A 22,098-nucleotide genomic window follows, 5' to 3' on the forward strand; every position below is an offset into this window, starting at 1 on the left:
TGCCGGTCGCCCCGAGAGCGACAGGCAGGTTCCTTCGGCGGCGTGCCTGCGGATGATCCGCTGGTCCCGCGGCTTTGGGGGACCTCCCGCAGGCTGCCAGGGACTTCCTGCAGGCAAGCTTGCCTGCTGTGCTTGGGGCAGCAAAATGCCTAGCGCTGCCCCTAAACCCCTCATCCCCAGCTCAGTTGGGTCACGGGCATCAACAATTTTCTTCAACTGGGTCGCCAGAAAAAAAACTTTGAAAACCGCTGCTATAATGGACCCAACCAAAACCCCGCTCCCCTCCCCTCCGCAGCGCTCTGTGGATTGGGAGCCAGCTTCCTCCACTGGGCCCGTCTCTGGTTATCAGCCACTATTTGTTGGTCCAGCAGAAGAGGGCTGCCCCCGCCCCACTTCGTAGTCCTCAGGACCCAAATATTTCCTGCATGTCTCACTCCAGCCAGAAGCCCTCCTGCGTGCGCTGCCCTGCGTGTCTCGCTCTGTGCACCAGGGGGGGGTGTTCTCTCCCCGGCGCCTCGGGACTGGCTGCCGTGCACACAGCAGAGGCACAGGCAGAGCCTCTCAGCTCCGGCTGCCCCCGCCGCGTGCGCCCCGTCAGCGCCAGGGGACCCCGCGGAGCATGGCAGCGGCGGCGCTGCAGGGGAGCCGCGCCGCTCCCTCACCGCTGGTGCCAGGCGCCGGGCTCTTCCTCGTGGTCTTGTCCCCTTTCCTCACCCTGCGCCCCGGGGCCGCCCAGGTGGGACCGCCCGACTCCGGGGCGCCCGGGCTCAGCCTCCATCCTCCCTATTTCAACCTGGCCGAGACAGCCCGCATCCAGGCGACGGCCACCTGTGGGGAGGAGAGCGGCGGCGGGAGGCCCCGGCTGGAGCTGTACTGCAAGCTGGTGGGAGGCCCGGCCGCCTTCCCCGCGGGGCACACCATCCAGGTACCTCCCCTGGCTGCGGCGGGGTTCCCCGGCCGGGGCGCGGGACACGCAGGGACCCGGGTTAGCACGGGCTGGGGGCCTCCGGGCATGGCGCACCGGCTGCCCGCCCTGGAGAAGCGGCACAGGTGCGCACCGGAGGCAGCGCTGGGCTCAGTCTCATTCCTCCCCGCCTTTCATTGCCCGGCCGGTGGCCCCCGCGGCGCGATTCCCCCCACCCCACTCCGGAGAGATTTTGCGTGGGGAGCGGGAGCGGTTGGGGGTTGAGCTCCAGAAGAGCCAGGTTAGTTTAGGCTTAAAAGCCTGGATGGGCCTGCCTGGCAAAGTGCCCATCGGAATCTCAGCTCCCCCAAAGTCTGGGCGTGTTTGGGTGCGGTGATGTGCAGGCCTTTCTTTAGGTAATAGGCAAGAGGTGCAACTTGAACTCAGGACCGCACCTTGCCTGCACAGCCTCTGCCCTCAGGGAGCACTTTGTAGTCTCCCCAAAGCTTGCTGTGTAATTTTGTTTGATCTCTATTTAAAGACTAGTCCCCAGTAAGCAAGTGATGGTGGCGGTTACTTTAAGCCATGTTTCCCTGAATATTTGTAAGTGGCTCAGTTTATATTGTGGGGCAGGAAGACAGGCCAGGACCCAGTGATCTCATTACTGTTTGTAGGAAAAAATATAGGGAGCAGGAGAAGAGGGGCACAAGTATGTTCCTGTATCTGTGCCTGTTTTCCCTGAGCCCTCACTACACCCTTGCATTGGTGTTTGAAGAGCTGACAGATGTGAAGCTATAACCTCTGGATCCTGATTTCCTCTGTGCTCAGGGAAGGAGCCCAGCTGCCCAATCCCACTTACTCAGTTTTTCTTAATACAGTTTGGAAAGCAATCTCCCTCCACTCCACCTGTCTGGAAAGCCTGGAAAGCTGTGTGATGCAGGATCGCCTTGCTCTCCCAATCTCTCCCAAGCACTGAAGGGTTGGGCAGAGTAGATCAGAGGCCTTACCGCTTTTATGCTTATTCTCATCCCCAATTCTTCAGTACTGGCAGAGGTGTATACTAATAACTGCTGCATCAGGAAAGGGCCCTCTTGGCTGTGGAGGGGGAAATGCCTTTTAAAGTTGTATTAAGAAGACCCAACACGTGTCCTGGTTTTTACAAGTACTGAATCCTGAACATCATAATGTACCCCTTAAGCTGCTTGTGGGATGATGCCAGAGATTCCTGTGGGAGTTGGGGGAGGGTGTTGTTTTCTCTTGAGAAGAGAGTGTGAGGGGAGGGGTGGTAGGAAAGGATGATGATAAAGCTGCAGATGCTGATCTGACCTATCTGGTCATGAGACCAAGGTGCACCTTGTGACTGCTACAAAGAGAAAAAAAGAAAGCAAAATTCCCAGGGATGGATTGATAGAAATACACTTTCTCCAGGTGGTTTGGCAGAAACTTGCGTGAACTTGTCTGTCAGGAAGGTGAGTAAAAAGTAACATTAACCACTGATCCAATGCAATGGACATGCAGTATCAGCTCTGGCAGTACATTACTACAGGGGAGATGTTGGAGATAGTTTGACAAACATTCTCTAGGACTTTCAAAGGAATTTGTTTTGGGGTAGGAGTGAGGGAGAGAGAAGAGGGTCAAAATAGGATTTAAAATAGGTTGTTACAGAATTATGGGATCAAACTTGTGACTACAATTGATAGAAGGACTAGGCAAGTCATTTTTACAGGAACTTGAAAAAGGGGTTGTGTTGTATCAGTTTTATTTCAAGAATCATTCCTGTTTGGGGGGGAGTTTCTCTCCATAGTTTTTTCAGGGGAAAGATCAAGAGGAGTGTGCTATCCTCAACAAATGCTGATAGTGCTTTTCTTCCATATCACACTATAATCTGTTCTCAATTGACTTTGTATTTCTATAATGCCTTTCATCAGAAAATATCAAAGTGCTTTACCAATACTAACAAACTGCACAACATTCTGTTTTACAGATGGGAAAACTGGGATGCAGATTAAGTGACTAGACCAAGGTCACAGAGGAAGTTTGTGACAGGCAGGAATACCTTCGCTCTTAGTTCTGTGCTTAAAGCATAAGGCTATCCCTTCTCCCTTACATATTCAGCTGAACCTTGCTGTTTGATACTTGGTTAACACAGACACCACATAATTTGAACAGAAAATGCAGCAATCTCTCCCTATTTCTCAGCAGTGCTTTAACAGCAGAATAGTGTAGTGTGATCTCATACTACTAACATTCTATAAAGTATTAGAAGTCATTAAATGTAAACTACAAATAAACAAAATCAAATAAGTAAACAAAGTTAATTCCATGATGCAATATCCTTGCTTTCTTGTCTTTTTATATACTATACCACTTTTAAGTGTGAACTAATGAGGTTTTACTTTATGTAGGGAGAGGACAGAAAGAAGGAGAATTCCCTTTGTTAAATAGTTACCTTACAGGTCCTGGGTTAGAAGCCATTTGTGGTTTGTGCCTGATCCAAATTCCTGGAAGGATTACTGATAGCTCAGACCTGGCTCAGAGAAACATGTTTTGCTTCTTACAGTATTTGTATAAACGTGGATACAGCAGAGTCTCTCTCCAGTTTCAACAAAGCTCCATTGAGATACATAACATGAATACTTCTGTAGTTTACGAGCAGTTGTTGTGATTCAAGAGGGTTTGGAAATTCTTTCAAAAGGCCAGGGAAATCCAGCCATAGAAAATATGATAAGAGCACAGTGTACATATTATCAAACTGCTCCACCTCTAAAGTTCAAATACACTTTAAATAAGGGAAGAGAATCTATCTTTGTGGTAAGACTTGCAAAAATGGACCAAAGTGCATTAAATTCCTATGAAATCTTAGCTCATAAGATTTTAACAAACACACACACACTTATATATAGTACTCTGTATTTAAAAAACTCACAGGCAGAGAATGTAAGGTTTATGTAAGGTTAAGGCTGATATTGACGATAGCCACAATAACAAAGAAATTCCAAGTTAAGGTGACACTGTGCACTTAACTCCCTCCGTTGTGCCTTACTATTGAGGTATGTCCAGGTCTGGATTGTGGCTGGCCCTACACAAGTTTGTAAGCGCAAGGGGAAACGGTCCAAGGAGTTTCTCCTAGTCTTATGCCTGGTTCATGGGGTAACCACAAAGTGGATGGGAAGTGGAGTCACTGCTCTATGCTAGTGCCATCACTAGTCTCCCCAAAGAGGATGAGGAGGAGCAGAATGGCCTCAGCTTTGCTCTCGAGCTAACCTGGCACCGTTAGTGTACACTTTCAATGCATGGCGTAGCGTTTGCTGGAGTTTGCGCTCCCAGGGAGCTACAGAAAGAATTCAGCGTGAGTCATCCACCATTCCTCCTAGGGTTTCCACTGCAGTGAGGCCCCTCCACACAACTCAGCTATCTGATATGGGCTGAGCCTGTAAGGCACTGTCCAACCCACTGTATAGCATATAGTCTGTTTCCCTTAATCAGCATATTGGTAAATTGGCCATTCACTAAATTAGGATGATTTTCAGTGAACAGATTCAGTGCAGTACTGTGCATTTCAATGATTCAAAATGATGGATAAATGTCGTCTCTGGGACTGGCTGATAGTAGTAGAGCGCAGATGTGAATTAGCATTTGGTAGCATACCTGGTCTGCTGTGGGGCACATAACAGGCAGATATTATTATGATGTAACCAAGACCTGCAATGAGGTTCTTTTCTGTTGTGTATCTTCATTGGGTGTAAATTGTGTACATTGGCATACTTCCATAGATTGCTTGTTGCAGTTTCAGTTTTCAAACTGAGATCACCATTCTGCACACTTGGGAGAACTGCAGGAGACAAGGATAATTAAATCACTAGCAAATGCACACCTGCCCTGGTGATGAATTCCAGCCAAAATCAAACAATGTCTTCAGGCTCAGTAACTTGAAATTCAGACATGTGCAGTCTACCAGACAGGCTTCAGTGTGGAATGCCTGTAGATATTGCCAGTGGGAAGCAAGGGAGAATGGTTTGTCTAACAATTTATTTTCTTTCATTTCTCGCTCTCTGTTTTGTTGGCAGTTATGTGGAATGTACTTTACATAACTGAAACTCCAGCTGTTGCAGGATCATTCTCTGAATTATGTATTGGGAAAATTTTTAAATCTTGAGTTCAGATCTTCAAGTGCTGTAGTTTCTTTAAAATAACCCATCTCCCAACACATGCATTTTGTATTCCTAATTCAGTTTTCTGTTCTCTCTCATCTTTAAGGCTGTCACGGAAGTGTAGTTTAAAATGCTGAAACTACACTAGCAAGAACTGTGTTAAAACAAGGCGGTTGCTGCATAATTCTAGCATGACCAGTGTGGACATGGATTTCTTTTAAAGACTCATGCTTCGATATTGTTATAAAACCATGCTCTGGTCACTATTACACATGCTTCTTTCTGGCTGTGATAGAAAATGGTATCACTGACCCTTAGTACAGTATATGACAAGTTGTGTCTATGCTGGCAAACCTCACTAATGCACAGCCTGAGTTTACAGTAGCACCCTGGTTTACCTTGGTCCTTTATACATAAGTAAAACCAAACCTGGTTTTAGCATGATTGGGGGAGCATCATGTTATCACATAATCCCTGGATAGCTCATCAGCCTGTGTGTGATTTGCCCAAGCCTTTTTTCTAAATGATCCTTGACATTCTCAAGAGTTAATCCCTGACCCAACAGTATTGACTGACACAAACTCAGACTCCATTTCTTGTGAAGTCTGTATTGTGCTATACTTGTTCAGTACTTGTCAGAAAGTGGGGCAGGTGCAGCTGCACTGATGTTGACAATGGTTTAAATGCTAGTGTAGACAGAACCAAATCATTTTGAACACTACATTAAATCTTGGATGAAGTCTTCTTGAAATAGTGACAAACTTAGCCATGTATCACAAGTGCTAACCAGTTGTTGTACTGTGTTGCTGCACCCTTTGCAGCAGAATGTTCTGGTATAAACAAGGCTAAAGGGCTGCCTTTATTAGAATCTCTACCTATACCGTGACCCTATACATGTTCACAACCCTTAGATATCACAACAGGTGCCTTAGGTTGTGTCTACAGTAGACTTCTTCAGGAAATCTCCAGCCATTGCATCAGCACCAGGGCAGCTTCACTTGTGGTAGCAAAGGTGAGGGCAAAAGAGTAGACATGATGACACTGGTGTTTTTACCACTGTGTCAATTATACCTGAATAGATCTAGATGATATGGTGGTAAAAAGACTGGTGAACATGCACTAGTGTCCTGTCTCCACTCTTGCTCTCACTTTGCTATCATCAGTGGAGCTGCACTAGTTTTCGTGCAATGGTGGGAGATTTCCCAAAGAAGTTTAGCATAGTCAAGGCCTTAGAAAATCATTATAATGACAGATACATAAATATTGGTAGTAGTCATTCTCCCTTATTTAGACTGAAGTAAATTGCGCTATGTATGTAAGGTTCACAGTGTGTGGGATACAAGCCTCTCCTAAAAAATTTCTTATTTTCTTTTTCATGACAAAGGTCCAGATCCTGCAAAAACTTGTGTTAGTTTATTGCTTTAAAGTATTTGAGTCTAAAGTCATATAAAGTTGATCTGGACAGTGGTGACTATACATTTTTGTTTTAGTTTAATGTTGTCTCTGTAGATATCATGTAATCGATATGAAATTGCCAGAATACGTATTTATTTTGTCTGAATCAGAATAATTTTAATTGAAAGGACCACACAAGGGGGAAAAGCTGGTGTGTGTGTGTAGTGAAAGAGGGTTATTTACACTTCCTTGTCTGTCCTTTTTTTGCTTTGTGAAGTTTTTTTTTTTTACTTAATTTTGCAGCCAAATTATATATATCAATGAAAAAAAACTTTAAAAATTCATATAATGGTCCTAAGTAAAAAGATCCCCATGCAAAATATAGATGAAGTGTTCTGAAAATGAAGTATAACAGAATTAAGAGGCAAAATAATAAAGTGACACATGAATGAGGGGAAAAATGAAGAGCAGGCAGATAGGGTAGATAAAAAATAACATTACTGGAATAGAATGTGATGGGGAGAGAGACCCTTGGAAATTGACTTTAATAATTTTAACTATTTAAGAGTATTTGGATAGTAGAATATAGTTTTATTAAGGAAAAATATAGCTTTGTTAACCCCACTAGCAGTTAAATTAGAAGCCAGTTAGATTTTCTAAAGAGTATTCATTATTATTCCTTTTCAGTACAATAGACTTTATATATTATCAGAGAGAGACAGAGGATTTCCAGAAATTGATTTTAATTATGTATTTAAAGGGCTGGCCACCTCCATAAATAAATGCTTTAATTGTCTTAAAAGGCATTTCTCCAGATTTGCATGTTCTTTGGTTTTTCTTTGGGTGCATTTTGTCAAAAGTCCGTGATTCAGGACCAAAACATATTACACAGCCTGACATAGACAGAACTTGAAGGAAATTTTGAGTATAAGCTAATGTTCACTTTAGACCTTGTTTATGCCAGTTTTTGCAACTTCTCCCACTTTTATTAATGCCAGTTCACCTTTTTTAGGGCTTGTCTACACTTGTCTATAGCAGTGTTATAGCACTTCAGTGAAGATGCTATCTGTGCTGACAGGAGAGCTTCAGCATAGATATTCTGCCTCCTCAAGAGGCAGTAGCTGTTTTAATGGGAGAAGCTGTCCTATCGCCATAGCACTGTCTATACTGGGAGTTAAGTTGGTAGAATGGCGCTTGTGGGTTTCCCACATCTCTGAGCGACGTAGTTAAACCAACATAAGTTGCTAGTGCAGACCAAGCCTCATTGTTAGCAACATTAAGAACTCTGCTGTAGGCCAGCTGCTGCCAGTATTTTGCATACTATGCTATCTAATCTTGTGCAAAGGAAAACTAATTAAAACAGTTCTTAAAATGCTGGTACTAGCCGCTGACCAGTCTAGACTAGGGCTGCCAAATGTTAACAGTGGTGGACTGAACCTGTGTTAGTAACAGTGTACTCAAGGCCAAAGTATGGCAGAGGAATCTGTCTCTGAGATTCACTGATCTTAGGAAGGGTTAGTACTTCAACAGACTCTGGTTCCAGCTGCTTAGGCAGTGATTTCCATGCCAGTTCAGTGGTCTGACTTTCTTGAAAACTTGGCAGCAAAAATGTACTGCTTAATATTACTTTTGTATTTAATTTAAATGACTTTAATAGATTATAATTAGTTTAAGCCTTAACACAGGTTGTCATAATTTGAAATTTAATTCTAAATAGATTCATTTTTTAAAAGAAACCCACATTTACATTTAAAAAAAATCTGATTTAAATTTAAATATCTGATTTTTTTTAATTAAAGAAGACATAGATTTTTTTTATCTGCCCGGCTCTTTCTCTGTATTTAGTATGTGGGTGTTGGTGACCTGTGATACACAGGAGTTTAGACTAGATGATCTGGTGGTCTCTAGTGACCTTAAATTCTATGATTCTCTGTGCCTCCACTCCCTATCTGTAAAGTGGGTATGCTAGTACAGTAAAAGCTGTTTTATCCGGCACTTCACCAACTGGTAAGCTCTATAAACGGGCATTTCTGATCTTCATTGAAAGTCCGGTCTATAGTCCGGTTGGCACGGGGCTGGCAGGTCATTGGGGTGTGGGAGGGGATGCGGAGCACGGGCTCTGAGAGAGTGTTTGGGTGCAGGAGGAGGCTTGGGGTGCTGGATCCGGGGGGCGCTCACCTCAGGCAGCTCCCTGCAAGTGGCGACCTGTCCTGGCTGCTCCTAGGCAGAGGCACAACAGGCGGCTCTGCATGCTGTCTCCGCCTGAAGGCGCCGCCCCCGCAGCTCTCATTGACCATGGTTTGCGGCCAGTGGGAGCTGCAGAGCCGACACTTGCGGTGGGGACAGCCAGGGGTGGCTCCAGGCACCAGCGCAGCAAGTGCGTGCCTGGGGTGGCAAGCCGCGGGGGACGGCCTGCTGGTTGCTGTGAGGGTGGCAGTCAGGCAGCCTTCAGTGGTGTTTCTGTGGGAGGTCTGCCGGTCCCGCAGTTTCAGCGGCAATTCGACGGCAGGTACGACGAATGCACGGGACTGGCAGATCACCCACAGAAACGCCGCCGAAGGCTGCCTGACTGCCATGCTTGGGGCAGCAAAAAACACAGAGCCCTACAGAGCTGCCTGTTGTTCCTCTGCCTAGGAGCAGCCGGGACAGGTCGCCACTTGCAGGGAACTGCCTGAGGTGAGTGTCCCCTGGATCCAGCACCCCAAACCCCTTCCCACTCCCCATGCCCTTGAGCCCCCTCCTGCACCCAAACTCCCTCTCTCCTAGTTAACTGGCATTTTACATTTACCAGTACCCCCATTCTCCCAACATGCTGGATAAAACAGCTTTTACTGTACTTCTCTTGCTCACAAGGGTGTTGTGAGGATTAAATAAATTTAAAAAATGATGAAGTGCGTAGATGCTATGTCACTGAGGGCCATATAAGTACCGTAGAACATAGATAAAGGAAACTAACGTATATAGAGGACTACTTACTTACACATTGTTGGAGGTGTTCATTTTGAGAGGAGTGGAAGCGCCAGTAGCCTTGTAATAATGCAGGCTGTGAAACTGAATCCCAGTAGAGAACTGACTATTTTGAAATGCAGATTACTCTGCTCCTGGAGCATGCTGGAAATGGGGTGGAGTCTTGGGTTTTTTATAAACAGGGCCTCTTTCTCAAGTCTTAGAAGAATTGAGAAGCTATTCCTTGGTGTGTTTTGTATGTTAGTGTTATATTTTGCTTCTGATGTTTTGTTTCACCTTTTAGCAGTTTAGGCATGTTGTTTATTGGTTTTTAATAAAGACTGTTTTAAGTGAAAGAAACCAAATCTAAATCTCTGGTCTACTCTTGTCATCTACTACTAAAATGAAAATGGAGAACCCAAAATACTGTAGACTGTGGTATCACTGGCATAACTTGTACACTTCAGAATCTGCTGCTATTTAGTCATTCGGGGGATGTCTGTATCATTATCCTGTTATCCGCTGTCTCAGAAGTCCACATGCAGAATCCAGTATGCAAATAATTTGGAAACTCCTGAAAAGTTTTGATTCCAGTGAATGGATTACAATATTACAAACATAATGACAGACCCGATGGCAACGTCAGCAAAAGTGTAGGATTTGACTATGTGCTTAAAATTAAATGAGAGGTTAAGGCTCAGATCCTCCAAGGTCATTAGGTGCCAAACTCCCATTGATTTCAATAGGAGTTAGGCACATAAATACCCTTGAGATCTGGGCCTATGTGCTTTCTTGAATAAAAACTGGCTTTGCACATGCTTAAGTGCATTACTGAATTTGTGTGCATATCCTGATGTCATCGCAAAAGTGGGCCTTGATTGTTTCACTAAAATGTCAGTAAAATTATTAATATCAACATGGTCTACTGTAGTTTCTTTGGAAAAAGGTTTGTTTTAATGATAGTTTAATATATAAGAAAATGAATGCTTATGATATTTTAATTATGCATTCAATTTTAGTTATTAGGAAAATATTTTTACATAAAACCAGAAATATACCATACAAAAGCAAAACAAAATCTTACCACACACCCAATCAAAGCCCTACCCAAGTATCATAGTTAGCAGTAGGATCCATCACTCATAATTTAATGGAAAGATGTGTCTAATTCTCAGTCAGATCAAACTGAGCATAAATCTTTTGTTCTGTTGTCTTTCAGGGACAGTTTTGTGACTATTGCAATGCAGCTGATCCCAATAAAGCTCACCCAATAACCAGTGCTATTGATGGAACTGAACGCTGGTGGCAAAGTCCTCCTCTCTCTTTAGGCTTACAGTATAATGAAGTCAATGTCACTTTAGATCTTGGACAGGTGAGTATGTGATCATTTTATGTGGAGTGTTAATGGGTTTGGCCATATGCTGTATCAATACAAAGGTCTTACAGTAGCAAGATGAAAATGCTTGAATTAAGAATCTTGGTCTGGCCTGTGATTCTTTTGTGGTTTATGTTCTGTGATTGTTACAGATTTAACTTTACTTAAGTGATTATCTTTTTCAGGAATGTTGACAATATATTGGTTGCTATAAATTGATTCCACTGGAATCTAAACACAATTCATTAATCTAAAGCTGCATAGGATCTCCCCCGTGGAACTCAGGCTTTGCCTTTTATTCCATAAGCTCTTCCCCCATGGCTCAAGGGGAAATTCATGCTACACACTCTTGATGACAGTAGTTGGAAGAGGATTACTTTAGTGATAGGTGGATTCCATTCCACAGGAAGCCTTCTGCTCTCTGGTGGACACTGTCTTAAAAGAAGAAATTTATTGATTTAGAGCAGCCCAGAAAGAAAGACACAACAAAGGCAGGTAGATGGGTGTTGATACAAATATTCAGGCTTCCCCTGCAGGGGAGAAGCAAGTAGCTAACACTAAAGATCTGCATATGTAAATACAGCTTTTTAACTATAGGGCCAGATTCTCAGCTGCCATAAATAGGCACAGCTTCATTAAAGTCAGCTGTGCTCTGCGAGTTTACACCAGCTGAGAATATGGCCTGTAGTCTTCATTCCCATTATGTTCTTGCTCTATCTCAGTCCAGATCTGTTCAATGATGGGTTTCTTAGAAATGTTTCTTTGAACCAGTTTAGTTGTAGGGTTCTATCATTTAGGCAATAAGTGTTTTGGTGTAGAAGCATGTGAATCTTTACTGATGATTAAGGCTGAGAGTCTGTCACAGAGGTCATGGAAATCACGGATTCTGTGATTTTCCGGGACCTTCGGGACTTCTGTGACAGCCAGTGTGCCTGGCCCGGGGGTCGGCTGAGCAGCTCATGTAGCCCCTGGGCCCGCTGCACTGGCCACTGCTGTGGCATTCTCAGGCCACCACACCCCCTTTCCGCAGCAGTAGCGGGGGTCTTGGGCTGCTGTGCCCCCCACCCCCAGCACCACAGACTCATAGACTTTAAGGTCAGAAGGGACCATTATGATCTTCTAGTCTGACTGCGCAACGCAGGCCACAGAATCTCATCCACTTACTCCTGTAACAAACCCCTGACCTAAGTCTGAGCTATTTAAGTTCTCAACTTTTGGTTTAAAGACTTCAGGGTGCAGAGAATCCTCCAGCAAATGACCCGTGCCCCACATTGCAGAGGAAGTCAAAAAAACCCCAGGGCCTCTGCCAATCTGCCCTGGAGGAAAATTCCTTCCGGACCCCAGATATGGTGATCAGGTAAACCCTGAGCATGTGGGCAAGACTCACCAGCCAGACACCCAGGAAAGAATTCTCTGTAGTAACTCAGATCCCACCCTATCTAGTGTGTCATCACAGGCCATTGGGCATATTTACCACTAATGGTCAAAGATCAATTAATTGCCAAAATTAGGGTATCGCATCATTTCATCCCTTCCATAAACTCATCAAGCTTAGTCTTGAAGCCAGATATGTCTTTTGCCTCCACTGCTCCCCTTGAAAGGCTATTCCAGAACTTCACCCCTCTGATGCTTAGAAACCTTCTTCTAATTTCAAGTCTAAACTTCCTGATGGTCAGTTTATATCCATTTGTTCTTGTGTCCACATTAGTACTGAGCTTAAATAATTCCTCTCCCTTCCTGGTATTTATCCCTCTGATATATGTATAGAGAGCAATCATATCTCCTCTCAGCCTTCTTTTGGTTAGGCTGAACAAGCCAAGCTCTTTGAGTCTCATTTCATAAGACAGGTTTTCCATTCCTCAGATCATCCTAATAGCCCTTCTCTGAACCTGTTCCAGTTTGAATGCATCCTTCTTAAACATGGGAGACCAGATCTACACACAGTATTTCAGATGAGGTTTCACCAGTGCCTTGTATAATGGTGCTAACACCTCCTTATCTCTTCTGGAAGTACCTCGCCTGATGCATCCCAAGACCGCATTAGCTTTTTTCATGGCCATATCACATTGGCGGCTCATAGTCATCCTGTGATCAACCAGTACGCTGAGCTCCTTCTCCTCCTCTGTTACTTCCAAGTGATGCATCCTCAGTTTATAACAAAAATTCTTGTTATTAATTCCTAAATGCATGACGTTGTACTTTTCACTATTAAATTTCATCCTATTACTATTACTCCAGTTTACAAGGTCATCCAGATCTTCTTGTAGGATATCCCGGTCCCTCTCTGTATTACCTCCTAGCTTCATGTCATCCGCAAAATATATTAGCACGTTCCCACTTTTTGTGCCAAGGTCAGTAATAAAACGATTAAATAAGATTGGTCCCAAAACCGATCCCTGAGGAACTCCACTAGTAACCTCCTTCCAGCCTGACAGTTCACTTTTCAGTACGACCTGTTGTAGTCTCCCCTTTAACCAGTTCCTTATCCACCTTTCAGTGTTCATATTGATCCCCATCTTTTCCAATTTAGCTAATAGTTCCTCATGTGGAATTGTATCAAATGCCTTACTGAAGTTGATGTAAATTAGATCCATTGCGTTTCCCTTGTAGGCTTTCTGCTTTTTCTTAATCACCTCTCTGAGATGCTTGCTTATCCAGCTTGGTCTACAACTCCTGCCTATGAGTTTTTTCTCCTTTCTTGGGACGCAGGCTTCTGATAGTTTCTGCAACTGTGACTTGAAGTAAATCCAAGCACCAGCGGGGGTCCCGGGCCACATTCTCCTCCCCCCAGCACCAGAAGAGGTCTTTGGCTGCCACGCTCCCCCAGCAGCAGTGGGGGTCTTGGGCCACCACGCTGCCCCACCCCCCCAGCAGCAATGGGGGACCCAGGACGTGCACCCCCAAGCATCTGCAGTGCCTCTGGACTGTCCCCTGCCCAAGCACCCACAATGCCCCCAGGCTGCCCCCTACCCCAGGGCACCCAAGATTTAGTCAGGGGTATACAGTACAAATCATGGACAGTCACGAGCTGTGAATTTTTGTTTACTACCCATAACCTGTCCATGACTTTTACAAAAAATACCCGTGACTAAAATGTAGCCTTACTGATGATAAAATCTCTAAAGCACAAAAAAAAAATTGAAACAGGCACAAATTACTACTGCATTATACAGTGTATATTAAAAGTAAAATAGCCATTGTTGATCTTAGGCAAGCTTCTGCCAAGCGTGATTTTTCTGATCCAAACTGTGATCCTGATCCTGCAAACACACATGTGAGTAGTTCCATTGAAGTCAATGATATTATTCTCATGCTTAAAGTTAGAAATGTAAGATTTGAAGATTTGGCCCTCAGTTTATAGAAAGTTGAATGGGATGAAAAACCAGGTGGGAACTGTTCACTTGGTGTAGAATTGGAAATAGGCCTATTATGCTCTTCTTGTTCTCAGTTATTTCATAATATTGCCATTGTCTGAGTTCTGGAAACAGGCTGATAGCTCTGGCCTGTACTTTTTATACGCACGATTCTTTTCTCTAAGCTTTCCAGCTCAGAAGTAGGGAAAACATTCCTCAGTTTTATGCATATCTCTGTGTATGAGATTTTGTAATAAAATCTTTAGCGGGAACCCTCTTAATTTTCATCTCCACTGTTTTATATGCTTTATAATAAATATATTTTCATTTGCTTCTATTCAGTATAAAAACAGGTGAACATAATATAGACCAAAACAACAAATAGGAATAGAAAATTGAACTAAATATAGTTAGATAGCACAGAAGGCTTTTTTTGGGATGAGATGGGGTGTCGGGGGTGGGAGAAACACATCTATATACCACCTCTTTTAGTGATGTTCCGTGTTTCTATCTGAGAATAACTTGAAAGTTCGAGCTTCCAGTTTAAAAAGGGGGGTCACTGCTTTTAGTTGCCTGAGTTTTTGTGTACCCAGGTTGAATGACTTTTCCCCCTGATTCTTCAAAGTTGCTGATTTCAGTTGGAGCTGCAGGTGCTCAGCACTTCTGAAAATCAGGACTAAGAGCTCCCATCCTCAAAAGATATTTAGGCTAAGTCCTATTGAAATCAGTGGGCATCTAAATATTTTTTTGAGGATCTGGGCCAACATGTCTCAGTTTGGGGACCCCATGTCATTGGAAATTTGTGTATAGAAGTACAGTACATTGTGCTACAGAAGATTCTCTTTTTGACTACAGTAACTATTCATTGACATTGTTCATATAGGCTGTTCAGTTCTTGCTTAATAAGCTTTCAAGTGAACTGATTTTAAGGGGAGGATCGTGGTCTACTAATTAAAGATAAAGGCTGGGTTCTGTATGCAGCTCTGCCACTGACCTACTGGGTGATCTTGGGCAAATCACTCTCTGTGCCTTAATTTTCTCTTCTGTAAAATGGGGTTAATACTTCCATACCTCACACAAATGTTCAGGATTAATTCCGCACTGTTTTTGGAGCCATTTAATATACTTGTGCAAAAGTGGTGCAGAAATGCAAAATGGAAATGAAGGTTTTTCAGTAGTTAAACTAACTTCTGTGATTTTTGTTTTATAGAATTTTTTTATTTAAAACAAATTTAAATGAATTATACATGTTTGTATTATATCTTGATTACGTTTCTCCACTACACCTCTATGGCGAGAGCCAGAGGTAGGATCCTACGAAATTCACGGTCCGTTTTGGTAAATTTCACAGTCCTAGCATTTTAAAAATTTTGAACTTCACAGTTACAGATATTTAAATCTTAAATATCAGGGGTTATCACAAATCATGATTATGTATTTAAAAATATAAATATGCAAAGCCCTTAAGTCAGCATTTCTCAATCTGGTGATCCTGACCCAAAAAGGGGCCACAATGCTATTGTAGGGGGTTCGCAGTATTACCACCCTTACTTCTGTGCTGCCTTCAGAGCTGAGTGGCTAGAGAGTGGCAGCTGCTGGCTGGGAGCAGTGCAGAATTACAGGCGGCATGGTATGATATTGCCACCCATACTAATGTGTTGCTGCTGCCGATGCAGAAGGGTGGCAATACCATACCATGGCATCTTCATATCTGTGCTGCTGCTGGCAGTCACTCTGCCTTCAGAGCTGGACTCCCAGCCAGCAGCCACCACTCTCCAGCCACCCAGCTCTGAAGGCAATTCTGCAACCCTTCTACTTTAGCGAGATTTCTTGGTCCATGATGCGTTTTTCAGGGCAATGAATTTGGTAGGGTCCTAGGCATAGGCCATGTCTTCACTGCAGAGTTAATTTGGTGTTTGGCACACAGATTAGTCCAGGTGTGAACAGCCACACAGAAAAGCCATATCCAAGTTATGAATCATAGAACTGGAAGGGCCCTTGAGAGGTCATCTAGTCCAGTCCCCTGCACTCAAGGCAGGACTAAGTATTATCTAGACCATCCCTGACAGGTGTTTATCCAACCTGCTCTTAAAAATCCCCAGTGATGGAGATTCCACCACCTCTCTAGGCAATTTATTCCAGTGCTTAACCACTCTGAGAGTTAGGAAGTTTTTCCTAATGTCTAACCAAAACTGCCCTTGCTGCAATTTAAGCCCATTGCTTCTTGTCCTATCCTCAGAGGTTAAGAAGAACAATTTTTCTCCCTCCTCCTTGTAACAACCTTTTATGTACTTGAAAATTGTTATGATGTTCCCCTTCAGTCTTCTCTTCTCCAGACTAACCAAACCCAATTTTTTTAATCTTTCCTCACAGGTCATGTTTTCTAGACCTTGAATGATTTTTGTTGCTCTTCTCTGGACTTTCTCCAGTTTGTCCAGATCTTTCCTGAAATGTGGCACCCAGAACTCGACACAATACTCCAGTTAAGGCCTAATCAGCGTAGAGTAGAGCGGAAGAATTATTTCTCAGGTCTTGCTTACAATACTCCTGCTAATACATCCCAGAATTATGTTTGCTTTTTTTGCAACAGCGTTACACTGTTGACTCATATTTAGCTTGTGATCCACTATGACCCCCAGATCCCTTTCCACAGTACTCCTTCCTTGGCAGTCATTTCTAATTTTGTATATGTGCAACTGATTGTTTCTTCCTAAGTGGAGTACTTTGCATTTGTCCTTGTTGAAATCATCCTATTTACTTCAGACCATTTCTCCAGTTTGTCCAAATCATTTTGAATTTTAATCCTATCCTCCAAAGCACTTGCAACCCCTCCCATCTTGGTATCGTCCTCAAACTTTAGAAGTATACTCTCTATGCCATTATTTAAATCATCGATGAAGATATTGAACAGAACCGGACCCAAAACTGATCCCTACGGGACCTCACTTTTTATGCTCTTCCAGCATGACTGTGAACCACTGATAACTACTCTCTGGGAACGATTTTCCAACCAGGTATGCGCCCACCTTATTGTAGCTCCATCTAGGTTGTACTTTCCTACTTTGCTTATGAGAAGATTACTATGTCTTCACCGTTGCTGCACTCCCCTGCGTTTGTCAGTCACTGATTCTGGGAGCAGAACTCATAGTTCTTTGTGTTGCAGTAAGCTGAACTTCTCTATGATTCTTTTCTAGTGAATTGTTGGAGAACTTGTCTGTCCTTCTGGCGACACAGAGAGAGAATGTAGGGAGGCATTGGAGGACTATCAGCACCTGAGTGGTTTAGCTTGCATCCTCACAGAGTGAGTGAATGCCCAGCCCAACTGAAAGCCTCATTAGGTCTTTAACCTATATCCAAGACAGATCTGCTGCTAGCTTGAGTTGAAAGCACCACCAAACTTGGGTATGAGGATTTTGTGTGTGGACTAGAGCCAGGTTAGGAGCAACACCTGAGTAAGAGCTCTGGAAACTTCTGCAATGAAGACATATTCATAGGAAGTTTGGGACTTCTGCTTTGCCTGCTGTTGATAACATTGTCTAGTAATTCATCAGTTTAAGGCTGCACATTGATAACATGATATTCAGCAGCAGGCATACAGCTAATGTTGATGTGTGAGTTTCCTTTACCTTCTGAGGTACAGACATGATATTTTGACTCCAACATATAAATGCAATAATTAGTTTTGTGAATGTAGGAAATATCTGTTAATTTTGTTCTTTCCTTTATTTTAATGTTGTTAGGTTTTAAACAGATTTTCTCACTAGGCAAACAGTGGCTTTTTGAGACAGTTAGATTCCAGTTCTGGGCACCCTGCCGCATTCTGTATGTGATGTAATGTAGTTTGCAAACTGAACCCTACCCTTTGGTTTGCAGTCTACCAACCTCTTTGTGTTTGAAGGTCTCCAATCCCCAGAGGTCCCAAGGAGCATCCTGCCTATTTCTCACCACAGGATCTAATTCCCCAGATGCTCTTTGCTTCTACTAAAAGCACCAGGCCTGCTATGTAACCTTTGCTGTCTATAGAGAATCTGGTGGCAGATGCTTGATTGATGTTCTTAGAATCATAGATTATTAGGGTTGGAAGGGACCTCAAGAGATCATCTAGTCCAACCCCCTGCCCAAAGCAGGATCAATCCCCAAATGGCCCCCTCAAGGAACTCACAACCCTGGGTTTAGCAGGCCAATGCTCAAACCACTGAGCTATCCCTCCCCCACTTCTTTTTTAGATGTTGGATGCACCCCTCCCTTCATGTTTTGGGGGAAGGATGCAAGCTGTGTGCTCGTTGTCCATCAGACTCTTCAGAGACTACTTGATATCTACTGTTATTTCCCAGTCAGTAAAGGTTTTCTGGGTAGAAGGTTATGTTCTCTTTGCTGCTCCAGCACACTTGACAGAGATGGCCCCACGTTCCCTAGCATGGGAACTAAGGAACACCAAGAGCCGATAGGCTGATGGCCTTGGGTCTTGTGGTAGTGGGGTATGATTGTAGTCATGGGGGTAAGATAGGTCGGTGGGTTCTTTTCCCACTTTATAGACTTAGTTCCACTCCTCTCTGTTTGATGAATTCAACTTCAACTCCAGGATCAATTTGAATTTGAGGTTCACTCTTAATATTTTGCATGATACCCACACACCTACTCCACATCAGTCTGATGTGTATAAAACATTCTAATAAAGGCCATTGGCACACTGCTATTAATGAAGAAGACATGGTAAGGGCTGTGGCCCAAAATACAGCAAGGTGTATAAGCTCAGGCCTCATTTTAAGCATGTGAGTAGACCCATTAGGTTCAATGGAATTACTCATCTGCTTGTTTAAAAGTGTTGTAGAACTGGGGGCTGTAATACTGAAAAGAAGAGGGAAATATGACTAACCATCTAGGGGACAATTGTTCTGCCCTTTATTTTAACACAGTGCAAATCTCCCTGCAGATGAAGTGCACATATTGTACCGCATTCCCATCATATTGACCAAGAATAAGTATATTAATGTGTGGAACAACAGCGGCTCAGTTATGAATTGGTTATCAAATACCCACAGTTAGAGGAAGCGGAGTTGTACATAATATCAAATGCTTTTCAAGTGCTGTGTTCCTGCTATTATACATTTTAAGACTCTCCATGGAGTCTCTCACTTCCTATGCTAATGTCATTGTTCAGAGGACATTTTTCTTATACTGTATATTTGTTCTATGAGAATGTTTGAAATCTGGTTAAAACAGAAAACCACCCACTGTTGGTTCCATTTCACAAGAGACTGAGATGGTTTTGAAAGTCTAAATCCCTCCAGGATCTCAAAATCTGCCTACTGCAGAAAGTAACATTTTGTTATTGTGAGGGCTGCCCTTGTGCTCTCAGACTCCTTAATGCAAAAATCCTGCCATACTTTCCTTTCTGGCTGGGTATATTATAGTTATATTTTTCCAATCAATCACAATTCTCCTGAAAAATAAGACAAGTGTAATGCTGCTACCTCAGGCAATCTCTCCCTCTTGATAACATGCCTACTTACACTGTGACTGTTCCTAACTTGTTTTAAGTTTGCTGATATGCACTGTTGCAACCTCACTGTTGCTTTTACTCATTGAAGCAGGTCAGTTTCTTTCAAAATTGGTTTCTGCGTCTTTTTTCCCTTTGAATCCAGAATATCTGGCTGAAGTTCATTGATCTGCCCTTGATTCCCTGGGTTGCTTAATTTTAGCAGATGTGTCTTCAGATTTGGCTTCCAATGAGATTAAACTCTTCGAGAGCCCATCAGTCACTGCTCTAATATTATCCCAAGTATCTCAAAAAGAGGAGGTGAAGGTGCAGGAAAGCAGCATAATGGTGGCTGCTGAGAAAAAGATGTCTGACAACTAAAATGATTTTAAAAAGATTTTAAAAAAGATTTATCATTGCTCTTAGTTATGGTTGGTCTCTTTACTGTGCTTTATTGACAGTAATGTAAATGCTTAAATGTCCAGACCCAGTAAGATTTTGTGCACTAAATACAAAGTATAACTTCTTCCATTTAGTGATCTTTTAAATAAACTAATATGGTAAATGGATGTTATGGAGTGGATTGCTATGTCCAAAATACTATTTTTCTCTCTTTAAGTAAAATATAATATCTTCTTTAAACCATAGGTTCTTAACCTGAGGTTAACAGACACGTGTCAGTGCCTTCCCTTATGGTTAGATGGGAGAGGACTCCTGAAACTCTTTTCTATTGTAGCATAGATCTATGGTATGGAAAATGTTGAGAAACACTGTTAAAAGCTGATTTATAGTTCATCTGTCAGTGATAATGCTAGGGAAATCTCTAGAAGACCAATTCAAAAAATGTTGCTGAGATTCCTTTGTACATAGATGCATATGGGTCAAATTTTGCTTTCCCTTACTCTGTGTATATTTGCAGTAACTCCATAGTCTTCAGTGGAGTTCTTGTGGATTTCAGCTGGCCTCATTGCCTCAGGAATGAACTTTGTGTGCATGTGTGCCTATGTACACAGACACAGTCATCTCCCCAAAGTAAAAGGTCAGAACAGCATAGAATATATGAGGAGAAATGGTTTGTGGTGGACCTGAATCTCCAAGAAAAAGATTGAGCACAATTTACTGGGTTTTTTTTTAATTGCTGTATTCAGAATATTATTGGAGCATTTGGCATCTCGAGAAATAAATTCTCGTAAAAGTGAGGAATTTGCATCTTGCATGTTGAACTTGGATTTTTTTTATTCTTGAGTACTTTCCAGAAAATCACTGCATGGCAACTGCAGTGTGACAGTCCTCTCCAATGAGCAGAGAGCGTAGCCCTAAAGTACTTGGTGAAACTAATTTCTTCAGCAAATGTGATGATGCCCTATTCTAGCAATAGGGATCAGGTCCCTACTTGCCTTCAGATCAGGAAAACATTTTTCAGATTTTATTTTTCCATTATCACATCTTTACCTTATATGGGCTGTAAACAGACCAACAGCACCATGAAAATAGTTATGAAATCTCTCCAAGTAACTGCGTTGCAATACAGTAGTTATGTATTTATTTTCTATGGTATGAATCCCTTTAGTATGCGAGAACCTCACAAATATTAATGAATTAACCTCACATCACATCTATAAACTATTACGGTCCCTATTTTATAAAAAAGGGAAACTGAGTCACAGATCTGCGTGACTTGCCCAAGATTACACAAGTCAGTGGCAGAACCACAAGCAGAAAAGCTCAGCAACTGAGATTCAGCTCTTGGTTTACACTATGATTTTGCTTTTATCCAGTTTTACAGCTAAATTTAATGTTAATTAGTATTCACACCTTCCCCAAACTAACCAAGAACCTTAAGCCAGTGGTATGATCTTTGGAAGACTTGAGGTTTTTACAAGTTCTGCTGATAATGAAGTTTTTAAAATATTTAAACATTACTCACAACTTGGCAAATCTTGTGAAGTCCTTTTACATTAGGCACTTTTTGTGGGTTGAATGTTTCCTGTGTGACTAACCTTTTATGTGCTCAAATTAGCAAGGCTCTGCTGAAACTGTTAATCAGCTGTCTGGTTACATGTTGCGATTTAAAATCTTTTCTCTTAAATCTCTCTTCTCGTAACTCTGACACTTTATATTAGTAGTTCGCAGTGTTGTAGCTGTGTTGGTTCCTGGGTATTAGAAAGGCAATGTGGATGGACCAGCTTCTGTTGGTAAGACAGACAAGCTTTTGAGCTTACACAGAGCTCTGTGTAATATAAGTGTCCAGTGTTGCAGTCTTTTTTTCTCAGGTGAAGCTCCCATTGGAGATTTGCCTGGTTGATGACTCTAAGATTCAGGTCACAAAAAATAATAATTGTCACATCTATAGCATCTTTCAAGTGAAGATTTTAAAGCAATTTAAAATAATTAAGCATCACAACTCCTCTGTGAAATGAGTAAGGGATATGCAGGAATCAATTCACTCACCATGGAAATGCAGCTAGCTCTGGTGTGGAGTGTAGCAGCTCTTT

At 42.7% G+C, this 22,098-nt stretch overlaps 1 protein-coding gene across 1 annotated transcript in view; it reads left to right on the top strand.

Moving 5' to 3' along the window:
• The first annotated feature begins 619 nt into the window (after positions 1-619).
• Positions 620-22,098, top strand: part of LAMA3 (laminin subunit alpha 3) — a 194,065-nt gene continuing 172,586 nt past the window's right edge. Inside the window, exons 1-2 of the mRNA XM_030549443.1 lie at positions 620-925; positions 10,616-10,768. Coding sequence (XP_030405303.1) covers positions 620-925; positions 10,616-10,768 — 459 coding nt within the window. The remainder of the gene's footprint in view (positions 926-10,615; positions 10,769-22,098) is intronic.

The sequence above is a fragment of the Gopherus evgoodei genome, chromosome 2, assembly GCF_007399415.2.
Source record: "Gopherus evgoodei ecotype Sinaloan lineage chromosome 2, rGopEvg1_v1.p, whole genome shotgun sequence".
Classification (NCBI taxonomy): domain Eukaryota; kingdom Metazoa; phylum Chordata; order Testudines; family Testudinidae; genus Gopherus; species Gopherus evgoodei.